At 41.0% G+C, this 17,168-nt stretch overlaps 1 protein-coding gene across 1 annotated transcript; it reads right to left on the reverse strand.

The window, feature by feature from the left end:
• Positions 1-8,952: 8,952 nt before the first annotated feature.
• On the reverse strand, positions 8,953-12,131 carry LOC149186463 (putative receptor protein kinase ZmPK1). The gene has a single exon (XM_089411007.1). The coding sequence runs from the start codon at positions 11,820-11,822 to the stop codon at positions 9,258-9,260; it is 2,565 nt and encodes an 854-aa protein (XP_089267133.1). The 5' UTR covers positions 11,823-12,131; the 3' UTR covers positions 8,953-9,257.
• Positions 12,132-17,168: the final 5,037 nt, after the last annotated feature.

Consider the following 17,168-nt stretch of genomic DNA (forward strand, 5'->3'; position numbering starts at 1 on the left):
TGCTTCCTGGAAGTTGGCCCCATAAGGAGTAAAGTCATCCATGTATATTTCCACTGCATCATGGACCAACTCCGAGAAGATGCTCAAGACAGCTCTCTGAAAAGTAGCAGGAGCATTGCATAGCCCAAAGGGAAGGACTCGATAGGCAAAGGTACCCCAAGGACAAGTGAAGGTGGTCTTATCTTGGTCTTCCGGGCTGATTTGGATTTGATTGTACCCGCTAAACCCATCCAGGAAAGAGAAGAACTTCTTTCCTGCCAGTCCATCCAACACTTGATCCATGAAAGGTAGAGGGAAATGGTCTTTCTTGGTAGCTTTGTTCAGCTCACGGTAATCTACACAGATCCTCCACTTCCCATTCTTCTTGGGAACCAACACTAGAGGGGACACCCATTCACTATCTGAGATGGGGTAGATGAATCCGGCATCCAACAATTTTTGCAACTCTTCCTTGACAATGTCCTTAAGGGCTGGATTCATTCTCCTCTGGGGTTGCCTAACTGGTTTACAATCCTCTTTGATGTATATATGATGGGTACAGACCGAGGGATGGACTCCTTTCATCTCCTTATAGCTCCAAGCAAAAGCATCTAAGTGGCTGGCCAATAGGCTACACAACTCCTTCTCCTGGGAAGGAGATAAGGAGGAGCTGATCTTTAATGCTCTCTCAGGGCCGAACTCCACACTTTTGACTCTGGGAGTGACAGGGCTGGTTGTACAAAGGTCCACTAAGGTGCTAGCTTGGGCATCCTCCACCAACTTCTCTGAAGATAGTGCACTGGAAGGTGGATTCTGGATCAGGGTCTCAATCAAATCATCCTCGGTAGGAGGGTCTCTTCTAGTGGTATCTAGGGTGCACAGAGGTGCAGAGTACACCTCGTCTTCCTCTCCATCCTCCAACCAGAGTGGTAAATCATGCTCTAAAGAAGGTTGGGCAGGAGGGTATAGGACTAGCTGCTTGGACATGGGACCATTTTTGATGGTCATGTTTCCTGCCCGACAACTTATGTAAGCATCTGCAGTAGCTAACCAAGGCCTTCCCAAGATGAGAGGATATCCAGTAAGCTTGGCCTTTGGTTGCAGAACCAGGAAGTCTGCAAGGTATTCCCAAGAATCAATAGAGACCAAGACATCCTCCACAATCCCTTCGGGAGTCACGGTGGAGCGATCTGCTAATTGCAGTACTGTCGAGGTCTTCCTCAAGGAACCCTGAAGATTGAGTTTAAGCATGGTATCCCTGGTCATCACATTGATGGCCGCCCCCAGATCAATCAAGGTGTGGGGGATAATGGTGCCATTGATGTGAACATCTACTACAGGACTTCCAGGATCTAGGTACTTTGGGCAGATGACTTGTCCTAGAATAAGGTCAGACAACTGTCCTATGACATTGATAGTTGAGGCATCTTTCTTCCGTCTGCCTGGGTGTTTGAAACACTTCTCCTTAACCAGCTTGTTATATATTGGCACATCCTTGATGGCTTGGAGAAGTGGGATTTTTACACACAACTGCTTGAGCTCACCCAAAAGCTCATCTTCTTCTGGGTTAGGTTGTGTGGTGGCTGTTAGTCTCTCAGGAAAGGGTGGAATAGGCTTTGGTTCACTCTCCTGATGGTTTTCCTCATCCTCTGGGAGAGGAGGTTGGCGATCTGGAAGAGTCTTTCCAGATCTAAGATTGATCTCCTGGATCTCCACAGCATAGGTAGGGCATGAGGTCTCCCTAGTATATACCTGCTGAGCCTGTCTATTGTTGGGGTTCGGGTTCGGTTGAGCAGGCATCTGAGGTTGCCTTGGAGGAGCAGGAGGTAAAGGCTGAGGTTGAACTGGTGGTGGAGGCAAAATGGCAGGAGGAGTGTTGTATTGGGGCCTCCACCCCGACTAAGGAGCACTCCATTGAGGCTGTGACTGGGTATGTGAGTGATATGGATGAGAAGTAGGTTAAGTAGGGTACTGAGGTGGATAAGACCATGGAGGAGGCATGGACCAAGAAGGATGAGCAGGGGGACCCCAGGAAGGCATGGGAGTCGAGTGGTTGGGGTTGTAATAAGCTTGAGATGCCCCTTGCATCCCCTGCTGATAAGGTCTAGATCCTTGAGGCCTCCTTTGGTTGATGAAGTAGAGAGGTTCAGTGGGGGCTTCGGTTCCTTGGTACATGGCTTTAAACCCAGGTAAGGTTGGACACTGATTTGTTGGGTGGTCCTCCTCACACACGAAACACACTTCAACCGAATGCAATGGATATTCGTTCTTAGGGTGTCTTCTGGTGCACCTAGGACAGAAGACAGCCAAGGCTCTCTCAGCTTCTTCTTTCTTCTGCTAGATCCTGAATGTGTCCAGCTGCATGGCAATGGTCTGTCTCACCTCACTCTTAATATCTTCTAATTGGTTTGTAAACTCATGTTTGGAGAAAGGGACACCGGTGGAGAGGAGATTTCCTCTACCTCGTTTTCTCGCTGCCCTGGAATGATTTCGAAACACAGTCTTGATGTCCTCATAAGGCAGTTGGTAAATGTCCCCCCCAGCTAACATGTGAAGGGTGTCTAAGAGATCTTCAGGGACTCCTCGGAGTAGAACCAACTTGAGGGATTCAGGGTCAAGTGTGCACCTGGCCCGTTTATAGCTAAGTTGGAACCTCTCCTCATAATCCTCTAAAGACTCATCATTCCCCATGGTCATTCGAAAGATCTCTCCCTTGGTTTCCTTGGACCTACAATAATCCCTATACTTGGTATTGAAGGCTTGTTGCATCTGAGCCCAAGTAGCGATGCTATTCCCAGGTAATCCCATGAACCAGCGTAGTGCTGCATCCTTAAGAGTGGAAGGGAAAAGCTTCAGCTTTTGCTCATCTTCAGTATAGTCATAGGTTCTACAAAGGATAGCAAACTCAAACAAGAAGGTATCAGGATCCTCAGTGGTCAGTCCATGGAAGTGAGGCAAGGCGGAGGGGCTAATGTTTTTCATTTTCATATCTCCATTGGTCTCTCGGATGGGGAAAGCTCCTTCTATTCTCTCATCTTCTCTCCTATTATCAGCCATGGCTTCAGATGGAGTGGTTTCTAACTCTTCTTCTTCTATAGGGTCTTGGTATATCTCAGGATGTTCACCTATAGGTTCCTCTGGGTCACTGTCACCAAAGAAGAGAGAAGGGTGACTCAGTGATGTGGTGGGGGTGTTTGGTAGGAATTTGCCTGATCTATCTCGGTTCCTACGAGGCATGAAATGGAAAGGACTTTTCTTTTTTGAGTGCTTTTGCTTTTTCTTTGGTACCTGCAAAACTGAGACAAAGTGATCTACAACTAACTATATTGCTCAAATGAAATTGCAGAATTGGAAAGCTAATCTAGGAAAGCAAGAAATATTAGTCTAGGAAAGCAAGAAATATTAATCTAGGAAAGCAGGAAATGCTAATCTATGAAAGCAGGAAATGCTAATCTAGGAAAGCAAGAAATATTAGTCTAGGAAAGCAAGAAATATTAATCTAGGAAAGCAGGAAATGCTAATCTAGGAAAGCAGGAAATGCTAATCTAGGAAAGCAGGAAATGCTAAGCTACTTTTGCAGAATGGAAATGAAATAAACTACCTAGCAGAAGTAAGAGTACGAAAGTAGAAGAAAAGCAACAATTACTAATACTCTGACGCTTCCCCAGCAACAGCGCCAAAAAGATGGTGAGCTCTAGTATTGTAGCAATAATGCTACAACTCCTGGGGCTTCCTGTCTCTCATTTTATCAACCCGGTAGTTCGTACAAACTTGGAAGCGACGGTGCTATATGCACAAGTACTAGCTCTTGTCACAGCTGTCACTTGGTCAGCTGGCACAAGTCCGCTAGGGCTCAAGCCAACTTCTATAGGCTCTCAGAAGAAGCTTGCTAATTGATGGACGAAAGCTATTCTCAAAGGAAAACTACTCTACTTGACAAAATGGACTGAAAGCAAATCAAAGCATATAAACCTAGGAAACCCTAATTTAACTAGTCTAACATCTACAATGCAAGAAATGTGAATGAAACTTCTACCAATGCTGCTGTTACCTCTAATAAGTGCAAATGCATGGATCTAAACTACTTGCATCATGAAAGATATGTTTTTGTATTTTTCCTTTAAGTGTGTGGAATGATTGTGATCTTGTGCTAACTAGGGTTTGGTTGTGCAGATGGGATGGAGAAGGAAGGAAAGCGTGGGACAGGTTGGGGAGGCTAGGAGAGGTCCCTAGGGATCCTTAGCATCCATCCACAGATGTTCCTCACATTCAGAAGCTCGGCAACCGAGTGAGTGGCCTCCTACAGGAAGTCTGCAGGGGATCCTACAGGATACTCTGGTTTCTGCAGGATGTCTACAAATGGCTACAGGATGACCTACCGTGAGTGTTTGGCGTGATGGAGGAGTGATGAAATGGTAGGGGGAGATGTGTAAGGTAGGAATGAGGCTGGTGATGGCTGTAGAAGTGAAGGAATAGGATGGGGAGTGAGTGTAGGGAGTGGGTTGGAAGATAGAGGGCTATGTCAACGAAAAGGGCTAGAGAATGGAAGTACGAGAGGAGTGAAAGACTTTGGGAGATAACAGAGCGGAGCAGAGGTCAAAGATGTGTTTTCATGCGTGATCAAGATGGAGGAGAAAGTAATGGAACGAGAGAGAGCAGTGTAAGTGAAACAAATTCTTATGATTGTCACCAAACCAAAAATGCATTAACCTAAACTACCTGTGCTTGTAAATTCAATGAACAGCAATCCAAAACGCGAAGGAGAATATGCATGAAGCTGTGATGAAGGAGTGTGGTGCAGGTGTGAATCATGTGGAAGCATCTAACGTAACGTGACTGTGTTTGCAGCAATCATGAAATAAAGAAATGCGTATTTTTGTGGCTGGTATAGGCTGCACTCCAATCTCCAAACGGAGATGGCAGTGGAGACTTCCTCAACCTTTTTTTTGTTGGAGCTCCAGTCGATTATACCTATCCTCTGCTACACTACGCAAGTGGAAACAAATTCACCATAAGCAACTCCTATCTAACTCATGAAAAAGACCAACTTAACAACCTGTAATTCGAATTGCATGTGCAAATGAAAAGCTCAAAGTGCTGAAATGAAATGGAAACAACACTACAGCAGAGGGGACCTATGGCTCTCAGGTTGGGCCCTAACCTGAGAGCTATAGTCTCCTTAAGAAAACTCAGAACTAGATCAGAATCTGCCTTCTTTATTCATAATCTGATATCATGCCAAATTGGCTTACAAAAAGGAACAAAAACTGAGTTGTGCTCGAAAATTACAATAGCAATACGAGAGTTTCAACAACCTGTCCAAGGCTAAGGCCTCTACACTTATACAAAAACGATGATCCAACAAGTGTCCTTGATTTTAGGAGCTCGGCTACCCAACTAGAGTTTAACTGCTGATCCTGTAGGACAGTCATAACTGCTGTTCCTGTAGAGCAGTTTATAACTGTTGTTCCTGTAGAACAGCTGGCTGCTTCTAAGCTCGGAGGGGAGATGGATTGGAGCTCGGAGTTCTTGGTGGGAATCACAAGGAATGTCCCCAAGACCGTGGACATCCTCTCCTAAAAGTCAGCAGTGCCACCTCATTGTCTCCTTGTCTCCTTTTTCGTTGTCTTTTGCTCCCTTTTAATGCCAAAACCTAGAATCACAATGCATTAGTCACGTAGATAGAGTGCCTACCCTTCTTCCTACAAACAACATGAATAAACTAAGAAATGCATGCATAAGCAGTAAAAAATGAATGGTTTGAGCAAGTAGAATAGGCCAAAATGAGCCCAAATTGTACCAAAATTGGGGCTCATCAAGCACTACAACCAAAACATAGGGTTCCATCCTAAATAGACCAATCTAGGGGTTACACACCATTAATGCTTGGGTATAGCCCCAATGTAGCCCCCACCAAATCGAAGGAGATAATTCCTTGGAACAAAGAAGAAAATCCCTTATTGACAGAAGAAGCCGAAAATAAGCTCGATGCAAAAATAACATACAACCATTAGAAAGTTATCGAGCCTCCAAGATACCAAGAAATTCACCAGAAGAGGGGCGCAACCAAAGCCACAAGAGTAGACCCCTACACCTTAGCACACAACCTAGAACATGAAGCAATACTCTACATAAACCAGGCCAAAGGAAAAATACCATTGATACATGAGACTGACTCTAGTATTAACCTCCTAGGAGGACCAATAAAACCTTAATTTCCAGATATAGAGAGGAAGACCCCTAACAGACTGGCAACTTAACAAAGGAACTTGTTGTAAAATAAACATATAACCTTCGAAAATCCTTTGGACTACTAGATTACCATGCAAAACTCTATAAAAATACATAATTGCTAGGAATAAAAAACTTGAACATAGCACTACTAATAAACTACTGAAATTAACCAATTAAAAGGATACACCAAACTAGAGAATACATTATAGAAGCCACGATGAGAGTACCTACGACACACCGAGGACTCAGAGTAAACCTTTCCCGCAAGATATCTCCACCTCTTGAAAACAAGGTGCCCCTCTAATGCTTTATGACTCCCAGTTTTTCGACTGATGAGATTGGTTCTAGCATAATGACTACAAAGACCTATGGGATCCCCTTCGAATAGGGGAGACCACCATCGATAATTCTAGCCACAAAGGTACGATTTACAGCCGAAAAGCTCCCCTTTCCTAGCTAGGTTGCTTAGGTTACCAAGAAGACTAAGGAGAGGATTAATCCCACCTGCATCGGATCAAAATTGCCTCTAAGAGTTAAATAGAAATTTACTCCTTGAACCATCTCTAGCGGATAAGTGTTGATGACCCAGTTGACGAGAATTTGTGATTTAATTTCTTGCATGAAATCGTTTTGTGTGTGATAGGCCATGCTACCCCCCTCCATTAATTTTCTCGGGAGGCGACAGGGTGATGGACACCTCTCTCGATACTTCATACTACTTGATGGGTGATGGACACCTCTCTCGATACCTCATACTACTTGATATATCACCCTAGGGTGATGGGCACCTCTCTCGATACCTCATATTACTTGGGTGATGGGCACCTCTCTGGATACCTCATACTACTTGATATATCACTCCGATCGGAGAACTAAATTATAACTTTATTATTATTGTAAAAAATGGTTAATATATGAGTTAAACATATAAATTTAAAAAAACATGTAACAAGATTTTTAATCATGGAGATTTATCTTCACTTTAAATAATGGCTTACTAATACCACATGCCCAAAAAACCATAAGCCTATGTTCAGATGACATTTTTTCCAATTAATCCATTTAATTAAAAAGAAAATAAATTTCAACCTTTGATTTGTGATTACTTCTGAGATAAATTTCAACCTTTGATTTGTGAGACCATACAAATATTTTAGATTTTTGGTTGAACTATGATAATATGATTTTTTATGAAATTATAATTTTTAATAATTTAAAATAAAATTTTGAATGTATAAATATATTTACCACTATCAAAAACCATTAGTACTTTAATTCTTACACATCAAAGTTATAATTTTGAAAATAAATTTAAGCAAAATTAATAGAATAAGAGTTTGAACATATTTCCTTTCAACAATAAAGGTGGAAAAATGAACACGCTTATGTGAAAAGGTTATTACATTATACCGCTAGGAAATATCCATACGCATCTGGATTGAGCACACGCACCATTGCAAAACCACTCATACTGATTCAAATAAAAAATTACAACGTCAAGACTCAAGAGCACGAGATCTCTAAGTGGATCCACCACAACACGAGATCTCTAAGACTTGAACTGAATTGGCTGAGTTGTTAGGCAATATGGATTCTGTTGGTGTAAAGAAATCCCGTTGAAAAAGCATTTCGATAGCTTGGCTCATGGAAGGTCTCACATCCTTAACATACAATGGGATTAAATTTAAGAGGAGGGGTGGAGAGACACAGAGGGATATAGTGACTGCGCTGGAGGTTGGAGAGAGAGAGTATGTGTGATGGGGCAAGAGAGAGGGAGAGAGACGAAGGAAGAGACAACGGATGGGAGAGAGAGGAGAGAGGGAGAGAGATGTTTTTGGAGGGGGAGAGAGGGAGGAAAGAACAAAAACATAAAGAGATAGAGTTGGGGAGAGATAGCCAGTGACAAGGGAGAGAGGAGAGGAGGGAAGAGAGAGAAGATGGGTGGAGAGAGATAGGGAGAGAAGGGGAAGAGATAGAAGATGGGTGGAAAGAAATAGGGAAAGAAGGGGAAGAGAGAAAGACAATGACACACAGATGGATGGGAGAGAGAGAATAAGAGAGGGAGTGAGATAGTGATAGAGTTGGAGAGAGAGAGAGAATGGGGGGAGAGATATAGGGAGGTGGGAGAGAAAGGGAGAGAGAGGAAGGAAGAGTGGACTCAAGAGAGTGAGGGAGAGAGGAGAGTAGGAGGGAAGAGTGAGAGGAGAGAGAGTGTGATAGAAGGGGAAAAAAGAGAGGGAGAGAAGGAGAAGAGAGGAAGAGGGAGAAGTAGAGGAAGAGAGATATATAGATAGATATGGAGAGAATGTGTGTTTATGTTTAGGGGTGAGATAGAAAGAGAATAAGAAAGAGACACATAGATACAAATATATATATTATATAACCGGCGTAATCTATTTTAACCCCCTATGATCTCTCCTGGTGCAAACCTTTCTTCAAGTTTTACTCTCAAAAGAGAAGTTTGCACCTCAAAAGATTTAATCCAAAATTAAAATAAATCTAAATTAGATGCATAAATACATTCAGCACTATGAAAAGCTCTTAATTATACGCATCAAACTTATAATTGTAAAAAAAAAATTGAACAGAATTAATGGAGTAAGACTCTGAACATATTTCCTTTCAACAATGATGAAAAAGTGGCAAAATGAACACGTGTATGTGAAAAAGGTTATTACATTATAACGCTAGGAAATATCCATGTGGATTGAGGACACGTAGCATTGCAAAACCATTCACACTGATTCCCTCAGGTTGATTTTGGCACTAAAATCATAACCGAGCATCATATTCAAATAAAAAATTACAACGTCAAGACTCCAGAGCAGGAGATCTCTAAGTGGATACATCACAGCATTAAATCAAAAGTTACTCTCAAATGCTAAATTACAGTGTTAAGCATAACAAGCGCTGGAAGTGGGATCCAAATGGTAGAAATCGCAATTTCCATAATTTTTTGATTTCTGCAATGTCGGATCTATCAAATTTCGGAGGAGGTCGCTGGAAGATTCTCCCGGCTGCCCAGGCTATTAACACTTTTCTGCTTAAAAAGAGGAAGAGGATTGACCCTCTACTGTGGAAAGAGAGGAAGTGAAGATTTGAACTGAATGGGCCGAGTAGTTAGGCAACATGGAATCTGAAGAAGAAGAGAAGACTTGAACTGAATGGGCTGAGTTGTTAGGCAATATGGATTCTGTTGGTGTAAAGAAATCCCGTTGAGAAAGCATTTCGACAGCTTGGCTCATGGAAGGTCTCACATCCTTGTCTTGCTCAACACACAGCAGTGCTGTTTTCAGGACTCTTTCCACCTCTTCCGAATCAAAATTTCCATGCAATTTGGGATCCACTGCTTCCTCAATCCCTCTGCCTTCCCTCATCATCGCAGACACCCACTGTACTAAATGTCCACAATTTTGGACTGTTGAACTGGATAACGAGCTTCGTCCAGTCACTATCTCTAACAAAACAATCCCGAAGCTATAAACATCCACCTTGGCCGTGATTGGCAGATTCATCGCCCACTCCGGTGCTAAGTAACCCCGTGTGCCTCTAATTGTGGAGAAGGAGAATGCTTGATCTCTGTCTACCAGCTTTGCTAACCCAAAGTCGGAAACCTTGGGACAAAATTTCATGTCCAGAAGTATGTTTTGGGGCTTGATATCACAGTGCAGAATCCATTCCAAACATTCTTCATGGAGATAGGCTAACCCCTTTCCCATGCCCACTGCAATTCCATATCTTTCTTTCCAACCCAAAACTCTGTCATCACTTTCTGTGAACAGATATTTGTCCAGAGATCCATTTTCAACGTACTCATAAACCAGCAGCCTGTGATTTCTTTCTGCACAGAAGCCAAACATACGAACTAAATTCACGTGATGGACTCTCCCAATCATACTCACTTCGGCCCAGAACTGATCCTGACCTTGGGATACTCCTTCCAGTCGCTTCACAGCTACCACCTCGCCATCGGTCATAACGCCTTTGTACACCGTCCCAAACCCTCCTTCCCCCAATTTTATCCTGAAGTTATCCGTCGCTTTCTTCAATTCTGCGAAGCTGAACTTCTTGAACCCACCAGGGATAGCTGAGTAACCTAGACGATCATAGCCAGGATCTCTATATGCCATAGACAGGTACCGCCATCCAAATATCACGCAAACCAACTCTGCTACACCAAACGCAATTGCAAATCCTAGCGGAAATTTGACATTGGCGCTTCTCCTCTTATGCTTCTCGTATTTGGTCGTCTCTGCAAAAACACTGGGACTCAAAGCCGAACAGTTTAATGGCAAAGGCTGAGGCGCAGTAGTAGAATTATAAACAGAAGAATCATCACTGGAAACTTTGATATACATATGGTTCTGCTGATTGGGAGACCGATATCCACTGACAAGTAAAACCTTAGGAAAACAAGTTCCGGTACCATCCATTTGGTAGGCAAAACCTTCGCATTCGCTGGAATTCATGCACCAAGTCTTACAGCTTTCAAACGTGATCCCACTTTGATAGTTTAGATCGTAGCCATAATAATCTGTATGTGGAAGATAAATAAGCTTTGTACTGGCCGACATATTCAGTGGTTTATTGCGCTCGCAACCTTGGAACCAGTCGGTGGGATCTTTCCTGTGAAAACCAGGGGGGCAGGTACAACTGGGCTTCGGAGTGTATATGCAGAGACCGTTGATTCCACAGAAGCCATGAACATAACAATGATCAGGAATAGCCATCCAAATAATGTTCCACATACCCGTCTCTTCCACCAAGCTGTATAGTCTCAGGTTTCCGTCAAAGTCCAAAGTTAATCTTCTCTTGGGGCCTTCTCCATAGTCTGACGCCTGAAAGGTGAATCCGTCGCTTGACTGGAAATTACCATAGCCATCCAATACCGCTTGGCGGCTGCTATTGTAAGTGTTTCGGCCGTTCGAAAAGCTTCCCGCGGAAGGAGAAGGCCAGTAGTTGCTCAATATGCCTGATCCCTCGTAAATTAGACGAAGTTGGTTGTCGCTGTCAAAATAGAGACGATAGTAGCCTTGCCTAAACGTGGAAGTCCCCAATCTGGATATTAACTGCCCTGTATTATCATTCAGGGTTTGAAATGGAAGAAGAGTATCGGTGGGCTGCTGGAAGCTTTCCCACACAAATTGATCGCCTGAAGAGCTGCGTAAAACCAAATTCCCTGTTTCTAGAAGAAGAACTTCCTTTACATTCTTGTTACTGGTGTTGGTACTCCACACAGCGCTACCATCTGCATCCCACAGACCGAGGTTTCCATCTTTCTGCAGATAAAGACGGGCATGTCTTCCGTTGACAGGTCGTTCCCTGTTGGCTACCCAGACCACTGTTTGGCCGGGCGTCTGAGTAAACCATATGGCAAAAGCATAAGCATTGTTACCCACTCCATAAAATCCGGCAGAAAATGTTTCATGGGGAGAAACCAAGCAAGTTGTGTTCTGTTGAGAAGAGAGTGAGGAACCGAGGCTTAGCCCATCTATTTTAGTGACGCAGTACTGATGGTTTGAAATGGGAATTCCAGAAACAAGGCTGCAAGTGAATAGAAACAACAAACAACGGAGCAACCGCCGGCAGGCTCCCTGTGGCGCTTCCATTATGGGCAGGCCAACTTGGATATTAATGCAATCCAGCACTTTACTCTTCTCTCTTGAGAAACCTGAACCCCGATCCCCAATTACACGTTGAGAAACAAAAGTGCTTTTTCTTATTCCCAGATTTCGTCTGGAAAAACTCCTAGGTAAGTGAAACTTTGGAGGATTATTGCTCCTGCAAATATAGTTTCAAAACTCCTAGAACCGCCTGAACTCCGAGCCGCGAGAAGCAACGGCATAAATGTGTCGCGCGCGTTTCAAGCTATAGAGAAACGATCGAGGGCGACTGTTATCCTCGCTGCCGCACAATGCCCAAAAATACGCATATGGACAAAAAAGTAAGACAGTGGCGGCGAACACTATTGCCCCTCATTCAGGTCAATGTAAGTGGCGGAGTCAACAGAGTTAGCGTGATGAAACAAGAAAGCAATTCAGACAAGGAAACGAACAAAGAATTAGAGTCAACAACCAACTACCCCATTGGATCTCCATAACTGTCCCGTTCCTGGTGTACAAAAAGAATCTTATGACGATGCATAATAAATTGAATTGAACGGTTTATGGTAATTTTATTGCCGTCGTCTAACCATAATGTTATTTTTTTCCTTTAAAAATTATGGAAATTTTGGTCATATTTTGAAAAAATTAAAAATTTTTGTAAATTCAAGTAAAAGCTGTTTAACTTTATAATTTTAGATGCTGAATTTATTTTCACTATAAAAAAATATGACTCAAATACTGCATCTACAAGACTTTTTGAAATCTTTTTATCCAAATTCAAAACACTTTTGACCATCCTAACAATTCCTCGAATCCATTTTCATTTATAACTGAGCATGTACGCAATCTTGTTACTGTACATACGAAAAGAAGCAATTCTTACTGTGGTAAAAAGAAATATAACAGAAACAGAGTTTATACTTTGTAAACGGAGGTTTTAGTTGAACTGTGTAAGAGATTTTACTGTGTGACAATGCTGTTACTGTGAGTGAAAAACAGAGCTCTTACTGTATGTGAAAACAGAGCTATAACACAGGTTTTTGAAGTGGTTATAGAAGAGCAGCAGCTCTGATTTTTGTAAAAGAGTTTTCTCTGAAATTGAATGAATATCTGCCTTGTTTTGAATTTATTTGATCTCAATTTTACGCCGTTTTTCATTGGGTTTTATAGTCTGCCTATATATTCCAAACGTGAATGGTTTTGTACCAACCATATCCGATCTCGACAACAATAAATTATATTATCCGGTTGGCAAAAGTTTAACTATTTTAACTTCTGATTTTTTTATTTTCATTTTTTATTTATTCTTTTAATGAAATTAGTGGGAAATAATTCTACCTAATAATTAAGTTTGATTATAAATTTAATATAATTTGATTTGAGTGTAAATCTTAAGAAATCATATAAAAGAATTTTTTTGTGAGAAATTATGTAAAAAGAATTTTTGTTCATCATCAAAAACAAATGAAAAACAAAATAAAATAACAACTCTTCTAGATTCGTCTGGATATCAAATTCTAATCTTAATTTAATAACAACTCTTCTGGATTTGGATTTGTGTGGATGTCAAATTCTAAACCCATTGTCAAAATCTGAATAGATGAAAGAAAGAAAAGGACGCAACCATGCCCTGAATAAATGAAAGAAAGAAAAGGACGCAATCATGCCCTGTTTAAAAGTGTAGAAATTTCTTTGCTGCAAACAATAAAATATTCAATATAATCGAAATCGCTAGGACTGTGGCGCAGAAATTTTACGTTTGCTTGACTTCTAGTTTGGGTGTAGCGAGACGTCTAGAACTCGCTGGTAATGGACCATCCGAAAGAGAAATTTTTAAAAAGTCACGGGTGTTAAGGTTTTTTTTATTTGGTGTGGACATATGGTTGTTTTTTTCCTATTTGGGTTCCATTCTAGGTTATGATATGTTTGATTATTTGGATTTTTTGAAAGAGTAGATGAGTATTGTTTAACTAAAAAATATGATTATTTATCTGGATTTTAAGGAATAGTAAATAGATAGTATTAGTGAACATAATAATACCAAATTGTTTAATAAAATAAAATTATTATTAAACATACATGGGTAGCGATAGAATATAAAGGATAAAACATGGGAGTACATTTTTAGTAATAATTGATATACATTTATAGTACATATTGTGCCCGTTGGGTTCCACATTCCAAGGTCTCTTGGACTCTTTTTGTCTATTCGGCTTCCACACTAATCCATTGAGGATTAGGTGTCCAACATTCCCCTCCTAATATGAAGGGTTATGTATGAGTCCAAAAAGAGAGTTGTAATACAAAATGTGCAAAAATGCATGGCAGCACTAGGCTGAATGTGCTTTCTGAAATGTCGGTATAAAGGGTGGTGGTTTAAAGATGACCACCAACACTGGAATGCTTAGTGCAGTTTCTAGAACTATTCCAAAACTAGTAACAAGTTGAAGTCTTCTGCTAGAGGGAGTGCTCCTATTGTTTTGAAGAAGGCAATCTTCACCCATGAAAGGGAGGTCTCACCTCGCATAAAAGGGAGAACTTCAACCTGAAAAGGGAAGTCTCAACCTATGATGGTTTAAAGATGACCAACAATTTTGGAATGCTTAATGCAATTCTTGGAACTCTTCCAAAACTGGCAAGAAGATGAAGTCTTCTGCTAGAGGAAGTGTCCCCAATTTTGTTCGTGGAATTCTTCCGAAACTGGAAAGAAGCTAAAGTCTTCTGCTAGAGGAAGTGTCCCAGATTACCAACTGAAGGCATGCTCAAGGGCATCTTTGTCTCTGGCTACAACTCTGAAACTAGTGTGGCAGGTTGTGGCTTAGGGTCGTTTGATGTGACTTTGAAGCTTATAGATGACCATCATTTCCACCCTGTCAGATACAATGTGAAATGATCGAGAAAACTCAACTGCAAGACTGTTCAATACCGTGGAACAAGTTCTGACATGTGATTGGAATATCTTCTTGGTTGTTGATGCCCATTGCCAAGAAGCGATCCATCCAATATGAATCTTTGTTCTTGCAGGACATTTGTTTCTGAAGCATCTGTGTGAAGAATGGGTGGTTTTATGACAATGTTTACATGGATGAAGATCAAAACAGTGATCTTTCAAATGGCCAAGTCGGTCACAGTGTTGGTATTTCACAATCTGTTGTTGTTGCTGTGGAAGAGGGGCAGACTCTGGAACAGCTGGAGATGAACTGTCATGAAGCGCAGGTGAACTATTATGAATGAATCTAGCACTTTGAAATTGGATGAGTTTGGAGTAGTCTAGAATATGAAAGGACAAGTCCTTCTCATATCCAAGACCAGTTCTGTGGTTGTTGTGGACAAGTTGTTCCCAAGGTCTGACGATGGGCTTGGGAAGTGCAGACCGAGTTTCTGCATTTGCATGTACAACTGCTGCTTTATTGGGTACTAAATCTGAACCAACTGTAACATTATTGACTTGCTTCTGATGGGTTGCAGTCTCAATGTTCTGAACAGAAAGATGTTCAGAATGACTCCTCTGTTTTAATTCTTCTTATTGTAGCTGAGATTCGAGCTACAAAAATTCAATTTTCTCTTGTGCATTTTGTAGACAGACCTGTATGTTTGTGAGAAAAACTTTGCTGACTTTTAATGTATCATGAGTAGTAGACAATATAAGAGTTTTGAGGAACTCTAATATTTCATTGATTCTGGCCATTTTTTCCTTAATGTTAGAATTACACCTTAAAAACTGATCAGTACATAGCAATATCCTTTATAAATGTGCAACAAATGATCAGTGTGCAACCAACAAGCACCAATTACAATCCATATAAAAATAAAAGTTTACTTACGACCAGCACTATGTTCTGCGAATACAAACAACTAAACTTTTCTCCACAAAAGACTACTTTTATTTGTCAAAACAATCATTGCCTTTATACAACCCACCAAACTCTTATGCAACAGTTGAATCAAGGAATCATTGCATATATATGTAGAAAAAAAATGAGTTTTAAATACAATGTCACACTGGGGAAGCAACAACTGCAAACTTGCTTGGATCCTTCAAATACTCCTTCACTATCAAAGCAGAAATGATGGCTATCAAAACTTCAACAACTATAGTACCATGTCATGGACAATATTTGAATACTCATATATAAATGCATTGACTACGGTATGAACACATATTCTTTGATCTGGCCACTTTCTTCAGACAAAACAATAGTCCACTGTAAGAAACCCAATCAGAATAACTAAGAGAAAACCACAAAGAGTCCTGAGTTTATATGGTTTGATCCACTGTAGTATTTTAACAAACAGTTTGTGTATCAAATGATGTAGGTGCATTCCTTGTTGTTGGCTCATGTAAATACATAATATGCTTGGGACAAATACTTGTGGAAGAACTTCAAAATATTATTTTGGTATCAAATTTAGATCCATCAAGCATAAATAATACTAATAACAAGTGTAGCAACCACAAACTTCTTCACTCTTCACTGAAATACACGTTCAGAATTTACACAATGATGTTGTAGATGCTAGCAGCGATTTGATACCATGAGCAAGAACTACCAATGCTCAAATCAACACAGGGTTTGAATTTACAAATAACCTAGACAACGAATAGGTGCAGCATTCCAATGGACCATCTAGCACAGCTCTTGAAGATTGTGAACACATTCTACACATTTTTTTAATTAAATATGATCATATATCTCATTAACTCACAAACATAATTTACAATACACAGAGATAGAGGAACCTGGGATAATCTTCAACAAGGAGGCTCTGATATATCATCCATACAAATAAGATATTCGAACGAGGCACTCTTCAAAAGCATAGGCTCCAAATATTTGCGTACTCATCTTCCTTTTTCCATAGTGAATGTACAGTGTTTTCTTGACAAGTAGCTGCAGTAGTGAGTCTCAAATCTGATACATATAGGCTCAGTAGATGCCATAGCTCATACAGTGGTCAGCTGCAACCCAAATACTTAGGAACTCGTCCCCCAAGACTCACTGAATGTGAAGGAAGATTATAAGGAATGCTCAACCCACGTACAAGGGTGTAAATCTATTTGGGGAGAAGTCCACGGTCCACTAAAACTTTCTGAACTCGACCCACATAAATTGATCCTCCATTTGATAATAAAGACCCTGTCCTCTAACACCAAACTAATCCTCCAAGAGCGACAGAACTTCAGTCAATGTGCAGGGATCTCTGACAGTGGAAAACTCAACCCTTTGGTTAGCAGAACTCAGACTATAGAAAATGACAGCACCAATGGAATAGAGGGCGACCTTCTTGGAAGAGAAAATTTGAGCCAATAAATTACAGGAATACTCTGCCTCTCTGGTGAAGGAAAAA

The sequence above is a fragment of the Pinus tabuliformis genome, chromosome 3_1 (assembly GCF_031772625.1).
Source record: "Pinus tabuliformis cultivar Carrire ecotype Pingquan chromosome 3_1, CPIR1, whole genome shotgun sequence".
In the NCBI taxonomy this organism is placed as follows: Eukaryota; Viridiplantae; Streptophyta; class Pinopsida; order Pinales; family Pinaceae; genus Pinus; species Pinus tabuliformis.

What these genes read in the sequence shown, in the direction of transcription:
- LOC149186463 (XM_089411007.1), bottom strand. Translation starts at nt 11,822, where the DNA reads ATGGAAGCGCCACAGGGAGCCTGCCGGCGGTTGCTCCGTTGTTTGTTG.